The sequence below is a fragment of the Lactuca sativa genome, chromosome 9 (genome assembly GCF_002870075.4).
Source record: "Lactuca sativa cultivar Salinas chromosome 9, Lsat_Salinas_v11, whole genome shotgun sequence".
Classification (NCBI taxonomy): domain Eukaryota; kingdom Viridiplantae; phylum Streptophyta; class Magnoliopsida; order Asterales; family Asteraceae; genus Lactuca; species Lactuca sativa.
Window position 1 is genome coordinate 143,172,398 of NC_056631.2, and position 19,305 is coordinate 143,191,702.

At 40.3% G+C, this 19,305-nt stretch overlaps 1 protein-coding gene and 1 non-coding gene across 2 annotated transcripts; one reads left to right on the plus strand and one right to left on the minus strand.

The window, feature by feature from the left end:
• Nucleotides 1-8,284: 8,284 nt before the first annotated feature.
• LOC111891655 (uncharacterized) lies at nt 8,285-8,683 on the minus strand. Its single transcript, XM_023887715.1, has one exon. It carries the CDS (start codon nt 8,681-8,683, stop codon nt 8,285-8,287), a length of 399 nt encoding a protein of 132 aa, XP_023743483.1.
• A 1,088-nt stretch (nt 8,684-9,771) lies between these two features.
• Nucleotides 9,772-9,877, plus strand: LOC111891658 (small nucleolar RNA R71). Its single transcript, XR_002850276.1, has one exon. It is a non-coding gene; the product is annotated as a small nucleolar RNA R71 (small nucleolar RNA).
• Nucleotides 9,878-19,305: the final 9,428 nt, after the last annotated feature.

Sequence of the window (19,305 nt, forward strand, 5' to 3'; positions counted from 1 at the left end):
TGATTTGCTCAAAAGTTTTACTAATAAGTAAACAATTTTAGCGATTGACTTTTATATTCAAAGTTGAATCGAAATGTATAGGTTCAAACAAATTCACATTCAGTAGTCTTGCTCAATTAAATTACATCACTTTTTGTGAACCCTCACAATTTGGAAAACCTTGTAGTCTTCCATCATCGTCAACAAAATCATCACCGCCACCATCACTGTCACCCTCTCTCTCTCACACAAACTCTCTCTCTCTCTCTCTCTCTCTCTCTATATATATATATATATATATATATATATATATATATATATATATATATATATATATATATATATATATATATATGTATTCATACATACACACATACGTAGAAGATGAATTTAGGGAGGGGTGATATTTGACCATGGCTCTTTGCAGCTTAGGTGATTTTTTTATACATGCTAGGAGACCTAAAGGTCACATTGAGTTATGATAATACGGAGTATTTCGGACAGAAAAAAAAAAACATATTTTGGAATTTTTTAAAAAAAATTCAGAACTCATTGAACAATTTTGAAATTTTCGAAAAATGCTTCATTTTTTACTAAAATCAAAACTTGTAATAGTCGTTTAGTAGTATTTATAAGTCGATCGACTCGTGCCTTAAACATTATTCGGTCTAGTTGAGGACCTTAAATTGTAAATCAGTTAAATTTTAAAAAGATAAATATGATTAATATCGTAACAAAGTAATATTACTTGATTCAAGGAAGGTGTAGTATGGGATGTTACTTTAGAGGAGCAAAATGTTCGCTTCAACAAAAACATGTGATAAGGTGTTGATCAAGGTAACTATACTTTGTAATTCTGCAAGTTATGAGTATACAACAATAATAAAATATGAACAAATCGCCCACTGATGATAGATCAAGTTTTTCACGACCACCTGGTTCGAAAACATTGATGGTAAAAATAAAATGGTAAATAAGGAGATTGTGATGGGGGTAATTGATGGGTTATGAGCAAAACATATAATCACATGTGTGCATGCAACCCTAATTGAATTGGATCTAGGTTTTCTCTAATTGAACATGCAACTTGAACACAAATGAAGAAACCCTAAGTTCTATGTATTATAATCAAATTCACACAATAGGGATTAAAATACATACCTTGATTGTTATATTGTAATAAAAATCTAAAAAACCTTGCTTGAAAAACCTTTGGTAGCAAGTGCGACAAGTGTCGCGCCTCTAATGGCTCACAAGCAAACCTAACAACCAACGATTACTATGGAGAAAGAGAAGAGGAGTGGAAAGTTTGGCTATAAGCCTTTCTTGGAGTGCATGGGACGAAATCCAACCCTATATGGGTTTATATAGGTGATAAGGAAGGTTTAGGATAAGGCAGGTGTATCTTAGATAACCCTAATCCCTTAACTTCCTCCCTAAGGCTTCCAAGGAACCCTTAGAGCCCAAGGCCTAGGAGAATCCAGATTTCGGTCCCCCCCCCCCTCTCTAAGGGAGGTTTTAGAATGCTCATTGCTCAACTAATGAACATTGTCACCTTTAGTCCCTGTAGTTTCTATTAATTCCTTTAATCCCAAAATTAACTCTAAGTTAATTTCTGATTAAATATTAATTAAACTATATGATTACTAATTAATATATTATTCACATAATACATTAATTAAATAATTTATTTTGATTTCAAATTAATTTATCAACCAAGTAATAAATTAATAAATCATTATTCTCTCTCTAACAGTCATCCTATTCCATTGTCAGGTTTGAAAGCAACCCAAAAGGACATTGCTACTATCAATTCAAGTTTATATAGTTATGGGATTAGAGACTTAATCCAATAGTCTCCCACTTGGATGAGTCTAATAACTATAACTGCCTGCATAACTACCAAATTCACTAGCAAATTGTAGCTACCATAAGCCACTGTCGAACTCTGACCCAATCAGTGACATGTCCTTAGATAAGGGATCCAATATTCCTCCATTCTACAATATATTGTATAGACATGAAACATGGATTATAATCATTCTCTCTATCCATGTGTTGTTTCCTGATTTCTAATTTATGACGACTAACAACAGACTTGTAACAACCCGAAATTCCATATCACTTCTTGTAACTCAAATTGTAATCCAATTCGATCAACCAAACGTCGTTTCCAAATCCATTTCCGATTTCGCTGTTTAATTAAGTCATTAACTTGTATTGATCTAAAATGACTTAATGGGTGTCTTAATGCCATTTGAAATCATTCTAACACCCCATAATAGTTATCGGAATAATTCTAGAATCAACCATATCGGGTTACGGCAATTTGGTTGGGTGCGACCAAAAGCCCCGCCTAACGCCGGTATCGGGTAGAATTCCGCCATGTCCAATTCCTGAACACTATATAAATGATTCAAAGCTTCCATTTGAAGCTTTTGGCCATCTTTCCTTAATCACTCTCCAACCTCTCTCCTCATCCATAATCAAAGGTCCAAAAACAAAGATTTAAGGCTCCAAATCAAAGAGGTAACATCCCTAACTTGTTATCTAACCTCTTTAGCCTTCAAATTGATGTTTAAACAAGGATTTAGGACCTGGAACAAGTGTTTACGGCCAAGGCACATGCTTGGGCCGTAAACACCTAAAAATGGGGTTTTAGAGCCATTTAACCCTTCCAAATCATTGTTGGGACTTAGATACGACTTTGAGACTTACAAATCGGGACTTGAAACATTTAAAACATGAATTTTGAGGGACAAAAGAGAGTTTACGGCCAAGGCATGTGCTTGGGTCGTAAACTCCTCAAACATGGGGAGTAAACACCTTTTTACATGTTAGATTGCCTTGAAACTTAACCAATAGCCTTGGAATAAATCATAGAACCATCTAAAATAAGTTTGGAGACCTTAAACATAACAAAACACCACATATAAGAGTTTACGGCCATAGAACATACTCCAAGGCCGTAAACTCCTAATTATATGTCATTTGATGCCCAAAATTCATACCAAGGCTTGGAAAATTATCTAGAATCACATGTGATTGTCCTAAGCACCTCAAATTAATTTTGGTTTAAGCTTGGGGGAGTTTACGACCGTAAACTCCATGTCTACAGCCGTGAACTCCCATAAATGGTGTATAGGTCCAAACAAATTAATCCAAGGCATTTGATAAATCCATTCTAGCAATCCCCATTTCCATTCAAGCCATAAAACACCCAAAACTACCCAAACATGAGTTCACGGCCGTGAACTCATGTGTGTGTGTGATATATGGCAGTAAACTCCTTTAAATGTTTACTCTTGGGGAGTAAACTCAAATCCCAAGTCCCTAGTGCCATTACACGTCCGTAGATGTCACCCGGGTCACTCTAAACGCTCGTTTTGAGGTGTTTAACCTCGTTGGAGTGTAATGTTCCATATAATTAGTAATTGTAAATCTAATTGAATATGTATGGACATTATTTCATTTTACATAGGGACATCGCGAGTAATCAAGCCTCGAACCCACGTCTAGTGTCCGAAACTGTCGCATTCCCGCGTCTGGTGAGTTCATACCCCTACCATTTTTCACTGTTTTTCATTGTTTTCAGGGGGGAACACAAGCAAAGTACAAGGGATTTATTGTACTCAAAAACTTGTTTTCATGTGTGTGTTTCACATTTTATATGCTTTTAATACTGATTTGAACATGCAGCTCACGTAAACATATTATTTGTGAAATGGGTGTATAAAATGTTATGTTTTATATATTTCACAAATGGTTTTCCACATTTTATCAGTTAAAAGCATGACATTAGAACATATGAACATAAAACTTGTACACTGTCTTGTCCTCGGTAACACTCCAGAGAGATACGCGAGTGGAGGATTATTATATTATTACTAGTAAATTTGTTATTCATGTATGATTGGAGACACGTCCTCGGTGAACACTCCACAGAGATACGCGAGTGGAGGACTACACCCGTAACCAGAATTTCTGGGATTTAGAGAGCGTGACTTGAGTGTATAGATCTATACGGGGCTGACTACCCCACACCTGGCTGCTAGCTACAGCCGAACCGAAATGGTTCAAGGGTGACGAAAGTCATAAGAATGTGGACTACTTATTGCCACAGGTTTAGTCTATCGTATGGTTATGGAACTCGCAATTAGGATAACAGAGATTTACTTATAGTAATAATGAACAACTTTATACACTTCACAAGCTATCCAGGTTTCGGTATACATCTTTTACATTGATAACCCACATTCAGGAAAGTATGGGACTTTCCTGGGAAACCTTGTACATAACCAGGTCTAACCAGAATACATCTTTTACATCTTTTACAAACGGTAACCAACATTCAGGAAAGCATGGGGCTTTCCTGGGGAAACATTTACATAACTAGAAAAGTGTAACAAATTGGATAACCTTACATCTTTTACAATTGGTAATATACAATCAGGATAGTATGGGACTTTCCTGGGGATCCATTAGTACATAACCAGAACAGTATAACAAAACAGATAACCTAAATGTACATTTTCACAAGGGTAAACATGTTGTCAGTGTACCACTTTACTTTACATATTGTGAAACAACAACCAACCATTTTAAGAAAATATGGGATTTTCTTGGCGTGCGTAACATTTTCAGAAACAGAAAGGAAACATGTACATTTTCACAAAACAAAAACCACTTATGAACTCACTAGCATTATGCTGATTTTCAAACCGCTTGTGTTCTCAGGTCATTGATAGAACAGGTACCCGAAGATCCACTTGATCCAGTATGGAGTGCGTACAAGACCCGTTCGTTTTGTCTATGTTTACACTATGTATCACAACTGTATAACTATATCTTTTGAAACAAATGTAAAACTTTTCTATATGTAATGTAATGGTTGTTCTACTTTACTTACTATGTGCATTGGATTTGATACTCAACGTGGAGTCAACCCCGGAAATGTTTCCGCCTTCGGTTTTCGGGTTGTGACAAGACTACAATTGAACACATCAACTTAGTCCAGGCTTGGCCAAGCGCTTAGGGTTTCATCACTAAATCATCGAGGGTCCCACATATATCGCTTTTATCCCACTTTGGGTAAAAGGAACGGATAAACTTTGACTTATATGCTTGTACTATTTACTCACCAAATCACATATAACAATATGTTTTATAACATCAAGTTATTGATGCGTTTACATATTATCAATGCGGAACCGACTTGTAAACAACAACTCATATGTCTCCATTTCAGGAATATAAGATATTATCATCTCACAATCACTCGTGATAAAATACATGAAGTGATTCAAATGATCGTGGGTTTAATCCAATACTCAAATGTTATTTCAGGAGTACTCATGAACACTACAGCAAACTTGTGCTATGTCTAAGCACTTAGACAATCTACAGACGGATTCATGACAGCCTTAATTCACTACTTACTTCCAAAGTATGACCGACTGTAGATGTTTGAATAACCTAGTTATTCAGGAAGTAAAACATGCAAAGTGAACCACAAGAATAACCTAATCCAATATGGTCTCAATCTTTTGAATATAAATAAAATACTTATTATTTAATCACCATATTAATTAGACCTTACTCATTGTATAATGTTTCGAACAATAAACTAAATACTTGAATTAAAACATCCGTCATGCCATGCTCGCATGCCACCATGTTTATCTATGGTCATTCCTTTTTGAAATAGATCAATTGGATACATTTTCAGTTATACTCATTTCACAATTCCATAATCCTTATTATAAGTGTAAGAATACAAAATTCTTGCCACTACTAGAATCTGTTAGAGTCTAAACTTACATGCAATGTTCCCTTTTGTAATGTCAAGGTACCAAAGTCACAAAGACTTTGCCAATGATATTACAAAGCATTCCAGTGGAGATTTATTACAGAACAGTTCTATGGAGATGAAGTCTCAAATTCAAGGTACATTCCTTGAACATCCTTCTTGCATAAAAGTTTCTAACTTACACACAAATTCTTAATATCCAATTCCCATTATGGAAATATTTCCATAATTGCCATATGACTATCCATTCTAAATAGAATCCTATCTATTCAAAATTATATCAATATGGTCCATCCATTACTTATACTTCCAACTGTCCCAAGCAACCAATCTTTGGTGAACCTTAGATTGTCCTTGACAGTTGTTTAATAATTTTAGTCATATCCGATTCTGGTCCTTTTTCATTGAATATTATAACATATGTGATCAATCCTATATCTAAAGCATATGGGGTTCGATACATAATGTCTTACATAAAGACATGATACTTGATCAGTCTTTTGCTATAATTTTTCCATGTATATAATTTCCTATGTTAAAGCATTTCAACATGAAATTCATATACGTTCATGACTAAGTTATATTAAAATTTCAATCTAAACTCTTAGATTCAAAATGAAGTATTGATGCCCTCTCCCTTAAGTCTTACTATAGCGAAACAATTTCCAAAGTTTGCGACTTTGCAGATTTAGAACTTTGTTTCCTATAAATAGCATTGCTAACTTTCAACACTTAACAAAATAATCATGCTCCCACCAGCATAACAATTATGTTCTTACCAGCATAACGATTATGCTACCACTAGCTTTGGCATGTACTCATAAATCAACTGGACTTTTAGAAATCAAAACCTATCGACTTTTCTTACCAAAGTTTAGATTTCTGATACGTGGTGCTTTGATAAGTCTTTTCCTAGACTTCTCAAGCTCATACACCCTTCAATACGTGGTGTCTAAACCTTTTCAGAACTTATAGCGATAAGTCCCAATTGTTCAAAATATTTGCCATTTATCATAATTCAAACTATGAAAATGGATGTCGTAATCATACTCGAACTTTAGAATGCAATTAACACAACTGCTATCTCTTCAAAATCTACTTAGTGAAAGCTTTTCCTCACAATCATTTTCATGAAGTAGAGAGAAACCTCTTACCACTTAGATTTTATGGTGTATGTGTTCCTATCCATGTGAATTTGTCACAACCATAATCACAAGATAAGGTTTCTGACAAATCCAAACTCATATGGACTGAACTTGTTCAATCTTAATTTCTTGCCATTTAGTAGAACAAGGGCCTACTATTGCTTCCAGGTTGTTGAGAAGCTCTCTTATACTGGTTAATGTACTTTCACTGATCAAGATGCTCCGCCTTATGTAATCAAATGAGGACTCATAGAACTCACATTCACAGTCAACTTAACTGGAATGACACGGAAACAAGAATATGTCAACACGATAGGTTACAAACCTCAAGTCGTGTGCTAGTGATAAACAATAGGTTTGTTCTTTGAAACTATTCAAGATCATTAAAACTCCCACTGACCTTTTGACATATAAGATTCTCTTGTCAAAACATTCCTTGACAAACAAATATTCAAGAGTTAGTGCGGGTTCTTATCAAGAAAAACACTTCATGTAATTGGTCTTAGTTGGTCTTTGTCTTATCTAAGACATCACAACTACCAATTTCAAATGTGCAAGAGTATGAAAACATTCTTCTACTCCACATTTTATGAGACGTTATAAACTTACTTAAGATATGTCACTCAAGGAACAATCTTTGAGTATAACTCTAAGACTCGATTTTGGAACGAAGTATGACTCATCTTCTTGATTTAACCATTTCAACAATTCCTGATTCCTCTTCTTAACCATACAAATGCCCTAAGATATCCTTAGAGGATCAAGTAAGTTTATAACGTCTTTAGTACACCCACAAGGCTCTCCTTCTCATGTTTGGCCAAACCAGCAACTAAATAGGTTTTTGCTGGCCATCTTCAAGAAATGCGTACTCCAAGTGATCTGGTAGTGCCTTGAGCTCAGTTTTCGTGTTCTGAATGCTGAACACGTCGAGTCCAGTGAGGGGACTCGCCGAGTCCGGTGTAATATTCGCGATTTTTCGGGTTTTTTCGAATGGACTCGCCGAGTTGGTCGAGGCTACTCGGCGAGTCGAACTTTCTGCACTTCTGATCAGATCATTATAATTGGCTTCCTCGAGCAGTTTCTCTAATTCCAGTAGGTCCCTTTCAGCATCAAATTCTTCTTCAAATGTGACGGTGGACTTTTTTGGCTCATATTCATTCGAATCTTCCAATAATTCTTCCAACATGTTAATCAAAAATGTCGTGTCGTCACTACTCCTTGCATGCTTCATGGCTTGATCAACTCTAAAAGTGACTGATTCGTTTCCTACCAGAAGGGTAAGTTTAGAATCTCGCATGTCGACGATAGCACTTGCTATATTAAGAAAAGATCTTCCTAATATGATCGGGACTTAGGGATCCGCTTCCATGTCTAAAACTATAAAGTCCATAGGGAACACGAACTTGTCCACTTTCACCAAAAGATCTTCACAAATTCCCCTATGAAATGTAACCGTATTGTTTACTAGGTGTATTTCCATACGAATGGGCCTTGGCTCGGGAAGATCTAACCTTTTGAAAAATGAGTAAGGCATGAGATTTACACTTGCCCCTGAATCAGCTAATGCATAAATGGTAGTTAAGTTTCCAAATTGGCATGGCAATGTTAAGCTTCCCGGATCTCCTTTCTTCTTAGGAAGTTTGTTCAACATAGCAGCTGGGCAGTTCTCATTTAGGACCACCTTCTTTACTTCTTCCATCTTTTTCCTATTGGTTAGCAGCTCTTTGAGGAATTTTGCATATTTTGGCATTTATGCAACCACTTCTATGAATGGCATATTGATTTGAAGAGCCTTTATGTGTTCCAGAAACTTCTGGTAGTCTACTTCATTCTTTTCTTGTCTAGCTCGAGCCGGAAAGGGAAGTGGAGGCTGATATGGCTTTACCGGAGGCTGGATTTTCTGTTCAGCTGGCGGACTCGTCGAGTCCATACCGTCGACTCGAGTCGGGAATTTGTGTTTCTGCATGCTCTTCTTTATCCTCTTGCACCAGTTTAGGATCTTCATGTTGAATAGAAGTCAGAGGGGTTATAATCTTCCCACTCCTTGTTGTGACAATGTTTATATGTGCACCTTTCGGGTTACTTTCGGTATTGCTTAGAAGTCCACCCGGTCTTCTCTCATTCACTTTTTGTGCAAGTTGCCCCAGCTTCTTTTCTATGTTGAGAATAGATGCTTGTTGATTCCTAAGCAAAGCTTGTTGATCTTTCATCATAAGTTGGTCTTCTCTCAACATATTTTGTTGATCTTTAAGTGTATCATCGGTATCGTTGTGTCTTCTCTCGGATGCGGCTACAAATCTTGTAAGCATGTCTTCCAAATCTGATTTCTTTTCATGCACCGGTTCCTCCTTTTGGTAAAAACCTCTATCTTTTTGCTTATACTTTTCTTCCCTTGTCATTTTATACTCTTCATTTGGTAACCATTCTTTCCTCGGTTTTCGCCAATTATCATCAAACTTGTCACCACTTGAGTAGCACACTTGTACCTTCCGGTTCCCATTCTCATCAAGATCACAATCCTTTGTAAGGTGAGGCCCTCTACAGTTTTCACATCCTACCCTAATAGCATGGATGGATTGGTCCATCTTATTCATTCTTCGGTCCATGCTTTCCAACTTTGCCATCATTGCTGCCATGTCATCGGTAATGGAATTCACCGCCCCTCGAGTCAAATCATTTCTTGGGTTATGGTATTCTCTAGAGTGCTTAGAGAATTCTTCAATTAGTTCTTTGATCATCGGAGGTGCCTTCTTTGTGAGGGGTCCTTGCGAGTCAAGGAGCTACCTAGTTGTTACATTGACTCCATCATAGAAAATGGAGACTTCTTGTTGGCTATTAAGATCATGATGTGGGCAGTTCCTTAGTAGACTTTTGTATCTCTTACATGCCTCATAAAGGGACTCTCCAGCTTGTTGTTCAAAGTTGGCAATAGCTTTCTTCATCTTGGCTATTTTCGAAGGTGGGCAAATCTGGTCAATAAATTCTTCTTTCATCTTGTTCCATGTAGTGATGGATCCGGGAGGGAGTGACTTGAGCCAATCCTTTGCAGCACCTTTGAATGTAACTGGAAGCATACAAAGCAACTAGGTTTCGCGAGGCACATTTGAAACATTAAAATAATCAGCTACATCGTTGACCTCGTCCAAGTGTTTATAGGCGTGTTCGTGATCTTTTCCGTAGAAGGGGATTTCCTTGAGTTGAGCGAGTATGTGACCCTTTAGTTTGAAAGTGGCAGTAGTGGGAATTGCAGGTTGCACAAGTCCCAAGCCGGTATCCTCACGTATTCTTTTCTTCCATTCTCCCATGGGAACTTTGTCACAACTGTAAATTTTAAGCTATGTAATCTATACATTTAAGTTAATGAGAATCAAAAACTTTAATCAAATGCAAGATACAAGTACTACAGATAGTCATCAAACAATTGGAAACCCTAGAAGTTTTGGTTAAGTCCATTTTGGACTAAGACTTCCTTATTGGATCCAAATGGACCAATAAGCTTTCAATTGGACTATCATGGGTTTAGGACCCTAATTGGGCTCTAATTGGACCCACATTCGTTTATTCCAATATTTTGGGCTAGGTAGAACCTAGAAGGAAATAAAACACAAGTTTTAATCCATAATTAAACCTAACCTAGCTTAATAAAGCACAAAAATCACAATTTCATTTTATAAGTCCAATAAATACCCTAATTAACACTAATGTTGGACTTAGGAGCAAAAAGCCCAAACACCTTATTTTTCCTTCCCATTTTCGGCCCAAAAGAAAAGCCCAAGAAGAAGGGTTGACTTAGCACTTGCCACCTCACTATTATCTAATGGACTTCTAGGCATATCACATACCTCCATGCATGTATCACTTCAAAGTCACTTCCTTTCTCTCTTCTCTTCTTGTTTCGGCCGAGGATAACCAACACACACACACATCTCACAAAATTCTCTCAAAAATTCTCTCAAGAAGCTCTCTCCCTCCCCTCTCCAAAGATCTCGAAATTTAGGGACTTTCCAAAGGGATTTTTGCAAGTAAATCATCTCCTAAGGTAAGATTATGCATAGATCTATGGTTTAAATTCTTTTGTTATCAAAATCCTCCCCTAATCTATACAAAAATCGTGATCTAGCATCCTCAAACCATCTCAAACTCAAGATCTTCACCAAAGGGAGCCAAGGCCAAAAACACTTCATTTTTCCTTCCATTTTCATTGCAAAAACCGAACCAACACCCCAAGGTGAGATTCATACCCCTATTTTCTGTTTTTAAGAGTTTTTGTGGGGGGGAATACAAGTGAAAGTGTAGATCTATATGTATTTGTATGCCTTGTATGATTTCCATGCTTATATGTATGCTTATATGTGTTTTAATGTTGGATCTAGCCATTAAACCCCTCAAAACCGAGATATAACTCATGTTTTATGATATTAGCTTCAAATATGTTCCTACATAATAAGTGATACAAGAAAAATAGCTAAGTGGTTAGCAACAATTTCCTTTAAGCTAAAAACACACATTTTGGGCCAAAAATGTGAAAAATACAAAATTAAGGGCCCAAAATGACATTTTACAGATTCTGATGGTTGAAATGTGTCAAAACAGTTTCAATAAAGCCATTTCTGGAATTCTATTTAATTGGTGGATTAAAAACATAAATTTCAAGCCTATTGGGCTAAAAATGCAAATTTCGGCCCAATAAGGCCCATTATGCGAATTTTTCTGTTTTAGAGGGCCAAAACTGTAACTTTCTGTAAAACAGTGGACTATAAGTGTCCCAAACCCTTTTCAAAGGTTTAAAATGCTTTTTAAATTTAAAAAGGACCAAAGTTGCAAAAATTTTCCATTTTGGGCTAAAATTGTCAAAATTGCGAAAATATGGACTAAACCGAGAAAAACTGCATTTTCAGGGACTTAAACTGTTTTCTTTGAAAAATATGCTGGAAAATATTAATTTCAATAATTTTTGGTGTTAAAATGTCAAGAAAAATAGTTTAAGGACCAAACCGGGAAATATTCAAATAAAAGGGTTGAAAATGTAAATTTTACAAATAATGAGGGGCTGAAAACAGAAATATTTCAAGGCTGATTCATTATGTACAATGTGATCAAATAATGATACCTCAACTACCAACGAAGTACAACTCATTACAATACCAAAAGTCGTTGTTAAACGAATTGGCTCGGTCTCGAGCCAATGAAAATCCACAACTACTAACTCTTTGATACATACAAATAACGATTGGTAATACACATACATACGAGTGTGCACAGACGTCTACGCACCATCTTCGGGCCCCAAAAGTGTAAAATCTTGTTTGTTGGGCCTAGCTAGCCCAATGACCTGATCTTAAGGCCCGAAGACATTTTTTTACTACGAAGTGTTGAGTTTTACCGACTCGGCACAACGTAGGGTGACTTTCAATGGCTTGTATCATTGGACCCCAAGGGCCATGGTATTGCTAGAAAAGTCTACACATTTTACGAGGCGGGTCGGGGACCCCTCGCACACATTTTTCCCAGCCGGTTAATAGAGTTACCGGGGTCTTAGTGACCTCTTTCTCTTCGGATGTGGGACCACTCATAGTCCGGGCGATTGGATAACGTGATTAGTACTGACGACGCCTTCGGGAATCGTTGGTATATCTATAAACCGGGCATTTGTGTAATGCGGGTTTGTAGTAAATAATCAATGCTCGAGAACCTTCCAACGTCGCTTGGGACCGATACCACTATTTTTGTAATGGTTTCAACGCAACTCAATGGATTTCAAAAGAACTAGGGGAACATCGGGTTTCCCTAGGGTTTTTATCACATACAGATTTCAAACGCATACATCTTAAATGAACAATTTTTGCAAGTATAGAAACAAACAAGCATACCTATGGATCTTCACAAACGTTTTTGAAAGCTTTTCTTTTCAGAAAATATCGGATTTTCTGGTGGTTTTTCAAACAATATAAACATTCGATTTCAAACACTACTTATGAACTCACCAACATTTCATATGTTGACGTTTTTCAAAATACTTGTATTCTCAGGAAACCAGTGAATCAAGGGAAATCATGCTCAGTGACGGTTGCAGTTTATTTTTGAATGAACCAAACAATATTAATTTTTGGAAATGTAATATCTCAAACAATGTATGACATGTAAACACTACTGGTTGTATTCTGTTGATGAATGGTGACGAATGTTGTTTGTTTCATATATATTCAATGTTATGGTATTCAATTGAGTCACGACAGCCCCCGGACGTTTCCGCCGTCTGGTTCGGGGGTGTGACAGGTTGGTATCAGAGCTTTGTTTATAGTGAACCAGCATGTCGAGCCATACATTGATATGCAACTATAAACCAATAAGAGGGACTAACATAACTCTGAACAAAACAAATGAATAAAATACACTTGCTTGCATTAGGAGTAAGGACCTAACGCTGAATCAAACACCATAATACTGGTATCTCGGTTAATTCGGGACTGTTCTTAGTGATACCAAGGAGTGAATGTAGCCTGATCAACTACATTCTCTCCAAGGTAAAACTAACACACGTCTTGATGAGATCGGAATAGCCAGGGAACCTAAAAATTTTACCCTATATCACCCAAAAAGAGAATATTTGCTTAGTCTGTGTAATAGTCATAGTACCCTAGGAATAATGTAGCATAATTACGTACTCGCGCAGACAGCATGGCTGGTTTTCATCACCCGGGAGACCCCTACTTCCCTAATCAGGGAAACAACGGGTGGCTAGAGGAGGAGCCTGAGGAAGAGCCTGAAGAAGAACCTGAGGAGGACCCCGAAGAGGAATCAGATGGGGAACCGGAAGCAGAAGTCGAGGGCGAGCCTGCCGAACCCGAAGAAGATGAAGAACCTTTCGAAGAGGAGCTCGATGGCAGCGAAGGGGGTGATTCGGATGCAGAGTCCGAGGTCATCGACCCCCCTTACCCGATCAGGGTACCCGCTTATCGTGTGGGACCCACTGGACCTACCCCTCCTTGGGGCATGGATCTTTGGAGATGGAGCAGACATCAGGGACAGCGACCCCCATTTGGCATGTCACGGGAGTTCTTTGACTTGAGGGACGGAGGACCGGCCGACCGAGCCCTACCGGTCATAGTGAGACGGTTACGGGACACCGGCGACCTTGCTCAGGACACTGCTGATCAAGTACGCCGGTTGTGGACTAGAGTCGAGCGTGCGGAGCAGGAGACACGTGACGTCCTCCGGGAGTTTCACATGAGGCAGGTAAGGTGGGAATCTCGACTTCAGGATGCAGAACGCTTGGTGACTCGTTTTCAGGGAGCGTCCACATCTTCGGCACCACCTCCTGACGCAGCTCATCGCGGTTAGGGATAGACTTATCATAGTAGGTTATTAGGAACTATGTTATGTACTCCGGCTCTATGTTTAAGTGACTACACTACTCATGGAGCCGTTATGCTGTCGGATTAGTGTTACTTATGTATGCTCCTGCGAGCAAATTTTCTTGTACTAAACACGGATAATATTAATGAACTTTTGTGTGTTTTGCTAAATTATTCTCAGTTGCTATGTGTTGAGACATTATGATTGCATGCTTGATGATAGTAATGCTTAGGTTCGCACCATACGCCTAGTTAATAGGATCATAACCTCACCGAAACCACGTACACTCAACATCTTTCCGTTTCATGACAGAAAGATGCCTCGCCCAGCTACTCGCGGAAATCCCGAACCAACCCCGCCGGAAGTTGACTCCACTGCTTTCCAGGCAGCCGTGTCTGCTGCAGTCACAGCAGCTATGGCACAACTTCACCGAGGAAACAACGGAGGAGGCAATGGTCAAGGCTCCGGAAGTTCGAACAACGGGACGAACCAAGGACTCACTAAAACGTGCACCTACAAGGATTTTGCGAACGCTAAACCCCGAACTTTCAACGGTACCGGAGGAGTGATCGCCCTAAAGCGATGGATCGAGAAAGTAGAGTCGGTATTCGAGATATGCGAGTGCCCCGAGCAGATGAAAGTGAAGTTCGCGGCCTGCACTTTTGTGGACCAAGCGCTCACTTGGTGGAATGGTCATGTGGAAGCTATGACACTTCCTGTCGCCAACTCTATTCCCTGGACAGAGATGAAAGAGATGTTGACGGCTGAGTACTGCCCCCGAGGCGAAATACAGAAGATGGAGCAGGAACTATGGAATCTCACGGTGCAGAATGGGAACATCGATGCTTACATATCGAGATTCAGCGAACTATCTCTATTGTGCCCGGGAATGATCACATCAGAGGGAAAGAAGATTGAACGATTCATTTGGGGACTGACATCCCCCATTCAAGGGAACGTGATAGCTGCGAACCCTGAAACGTTTGACAGCGCGAAGAGATTGGCAAAGAGGCTCTATGATCATAACCACAAAAAGGGCGAGAAACCGGTAGAGACTGAGAAGAAGAAGGAGAGCGATGGTAAGAAGGGATGGAACAACAAGAGGAAGGGGCGTCAAGGTCCCGAGACCTCTAAAAAGCAACAAACGGTGGCAGTTCACGCTGTCACTGCGCCGGTACCAGTCACATCACATGCTCCAGCCTCAGCTACTTCAAATACTTCAAGACCCTATTCCGGCACCCATCCCAAATGCAACAAGTGCGGTTTCCATCACCAAGGAGAATGTAGGGAGTTCCATTGCACCAGTTGCAATCGAAGGGGACACACTGCAAAGTTTTGCAGGACTTATCCTTCTCAGAACCAGAGTCAGGGAAACAACCAGAACAACAACAACAATCACCGCAACACCAACAACACCAATGCCGGCGGCAACAACGCAGGGCCTAGCCACACCTGTTTCGGGTGTGGAAGGACGGGACATTTCCGTCGAGATTGCCCTAACAACAACAACAACTCAGGAAACAGAGGAGCAGGAAGGATGCTGACTATGGGTCAGAGTGATGCAGTTCATGATCCCGCAGTTGTGACCGGTACGTTTCTCCTAAACCACACTTATGCGTGCATCTTATTTGATACCGGAGCGGAGCGAAGTTTCGTAAGCGAGAAGTTTAAACACTTACTAAAACAACAACCCCAGAAGCTAAATGAAACCTATACGGTGGAAATGGCCAATGGGAAAACCGAATCCACTAGGGAGGTCTACATCGGATGTACCCTAACCCTTAACCAGCACGTCTTTCGAATAGATCTGATGCCAGTGTCAATTAGGAGTTTCGATGTGATTATCGGCATGGATTGGTTAAGCCCCCACCATGCTGAGATTATGTGCCACGAGAAGGCCGTTCGCCTTCGTCTCCCGAATCACGAAACCCTAGTAATTTACGGAGACAAACCTAGCACGAATCTTCGTCTTATCTCGTGCATCAAAGCACAAAAACATCTGCGAAAGAACAACTTAGCGTTCTTGGCCCACATAGTGGACAAGACCAAAGAAGAAACTAACATCCAAGACATTCCGGTAGCGTGTGAATATCCGGACGTGTTTCCCGAAGATCTTCCAGGAGTACCCCCAGAGAGACAGGTTGAATTCCGAATCGACCTCGTTCCAGGAGCAACTCCCCTCGCTAAATCACCGTATCGGTTGGCACCTGCTGAAATGCAGGAATTGTCCAGCCAACTCAGTGAGCTTCTGGACAAGGGATTTATCCGACCTAGCTACTCGCCATGGGGAGCTCCGGTGCTCTTTGTCAAAAAGAAGGACGGATCTTTCAGAATGTGCATCGATTACAGAGAGTTGAACAAACTCACTGTCAAAAACCGCTACCCACTCCCGCGAATCGATGATTTATTCGACCAGCTCCAAGGAGCTAGCTATTTTTCTAAAATAGATCTACGGTCCGGATACCATCAACTCAAAGTCCGAGAAGAGGATATTCCTAAAACCGCTTTCCGAACCCGCTATGGACATTATGAATTCGTCGTAATGCCCTTCGGTCTAACAAATGCACCTACCGCATTTATGGACCTAATGAATCGAATCTGTCGACCGTTCTTGGACAACTTCGTCATTGTGTTTATCGATGACATCCTCGTCTATTCTCGAAGCAAAGAGGAGCATGGCCAACATCTTCGACAAGTCCTAGAAACGCTGCGATCGGAAAAGCTTTACGCCAAACTCTCCAAGTGCGAGTTCTGGCTTCGGAGTGTGAATTTCTTAGGCCACGTAGTTAGCCAAGACGGAATTCATGTGGACCCTTCTAAGGTCAAAGCTGTGGAAGGATGGGCAACTCCGACTACGCCCACGGAAATTCGTCAGTTCTTAGGCCTAGCAGGCTACTATAGAAGATTTATCCAAAACTTCTCAAGAATCGCCAAGCCACTTACCTTGCTTACGCAAAAGAGTGTGCCATTCAAGTGGACAGACAGACAAGAGATTGCATTTCGAACCTTGAAGCAAGCTCTTTGCAGCGCTCCTGTACTATCTCTACCTGAAGGAACGGAAGATTTTGTAGTTTACTGTGACGCGTCAAATCAAGGCTTAGGTTGCGTTCTCATGCAACGTGGAAGAGTAATAGCATATGCGTCCCGTCAACTAAAGGCGCACGAAGTAAATTACACAACCCATGACCTAGAACTGGGAGCTGTGGTCTTCGCCCTAAAAATTTGGAGGCACTACCTGTACGGTACAAAGTGCACCATCTTTACGGACCACAAGAGCCTCCAGCACATCTTGAATCAGAAGGAGCTGAACATGAGACAACGAAGATGGGTGGAGTTGTTAAACGACTACGAATGCGAGATCAAGTACCATCCAGGCAAGGCCAACGTGGTAGCTGATGCATTAAGTCGGAAGGAATACACAAATCGACGTACGAAAACGCACTCGATAACCATTCAGTCTCATCTAACCACTCAAATTGCATCAGCCCAGGCAGAGGCCATGAGAGCGGAAAACAGAACTAGCGAGGCATTACGCGGAATGGAGAAGAACCTGGAAGTCAAAGAGAATGGGGTATACTACTTCATGAACCGTATTTGGGTTCCAAAAATCGGAGGATTCAGGGAGATCGTTATGAAGGAAGCCCACAAGACACGATACTCCATTCATCCTGGTTCGGACAAGATGTATTTGGACATTAAGCAGCACTATTGGTGGCCTAACATGAAGGCGGAAATCGCAACTTATGTTAGTAAGTGCCTTACGTGTGCCAAAGTGAAAGTAGAATACCAGAAACCTTCCGGATTGCTACAGCAACCGGCAATCCCTGAGTGGAAATGGGAGGGGATTTCTATGGATTTCGTGACCAAGCTGCCCAAGACGTCGGACGGATTGGACACCATATGGGTAATAATCGACCGACTGACGAAATCTGCCCATTTCCTGCCCATCAAAGAGTCCTACAAGATGGAGAGGCTGACGCGTTTGTACCTACGAGAGATTGTAAGACTTCATGGAGTGCCAAAATCTATCATCTCAGATAGGGACAGTAGATTCACGTCACGCTTTTGGCAGTCGCTCCACAAGGCAATGGGAACTCATCTTGATATGAGCACCGCGTATCACCCACAAACGGACGGTCAAAGCGAACGAACCATTCAGACGCTTGAAGATATGCTTCGTGCATGTGTGATAGACTTCGGAAAGTCTTGGGATACCCACCTACCGTTGATCGAGTTTTCATATAACAATAGTTATCATTCGAGCATTAAGGTGGCCCCTTTCGAAGCACTGTACGGGCGTAAATGTAGATCACCGTTATGTTGGGCTGAAGTAGGCGACACCCAGCTAGCAGGAACACATACGTCAGATAGGGCAATGACAGGACCGGAAATCATTCGCGAGACCACAGAAAAGATTGTCCAGATCAGAGCTCGATTACAGGCATCGCGCGACCGGCAAAAGAGCTATGCTGATAAACGGCGAAAGCCCTTAGAGTTCCAGGTCGGTGATCGAGTATTGTTGAAGGTCTCACCCTGGAAAGGGGTTATACGATTCGGAAAACGAGGAAAGCTAAACCCACGGTACATTGGACCTTTCGAAATCGTCGCCCGAATAGGTCCGGTAGCCTACAGATTACAACTACCCCCGGAGCTAAACGGTGTGCACCCCGTGTTTCATGTTTCTAACCTGAAAAAGTGCCTATCAGATGAAACTCTCGTCATTCCTCTTGACGAAATCGAAATCAATGAGAATCTCCTGTTCGTCGAAGAACCAATCGAAATCATGGACAGGGAGGTGAAGCGTACTAAGCAGAGTCGCATCCCGATCGTGAAGGTACGGTGGAACGCAAAGCGTGGGCCAGAATTCACGTGGGAACGCGAAGATCAAATGAAGCAGAAGTACCCTCACCTGTTCTAGTTTTCTCAAATCTAGCTTTCAAACAGAATTTCGGGACGAAATTCCCTCTAACGGGGGGATGATGTCACAACTGTAAATTTTAAGCTATGTAATCTATA

Excerpts from the sequence above, each read along its gene's own strand:
- LOC111891655 (XM_023887715.1), bottom strand. The coding sequence starts at position 8,683 with ATGCCAAAATATGCAAAATTCCTCAAAGAGCTGCTAACCAATAGGAAA.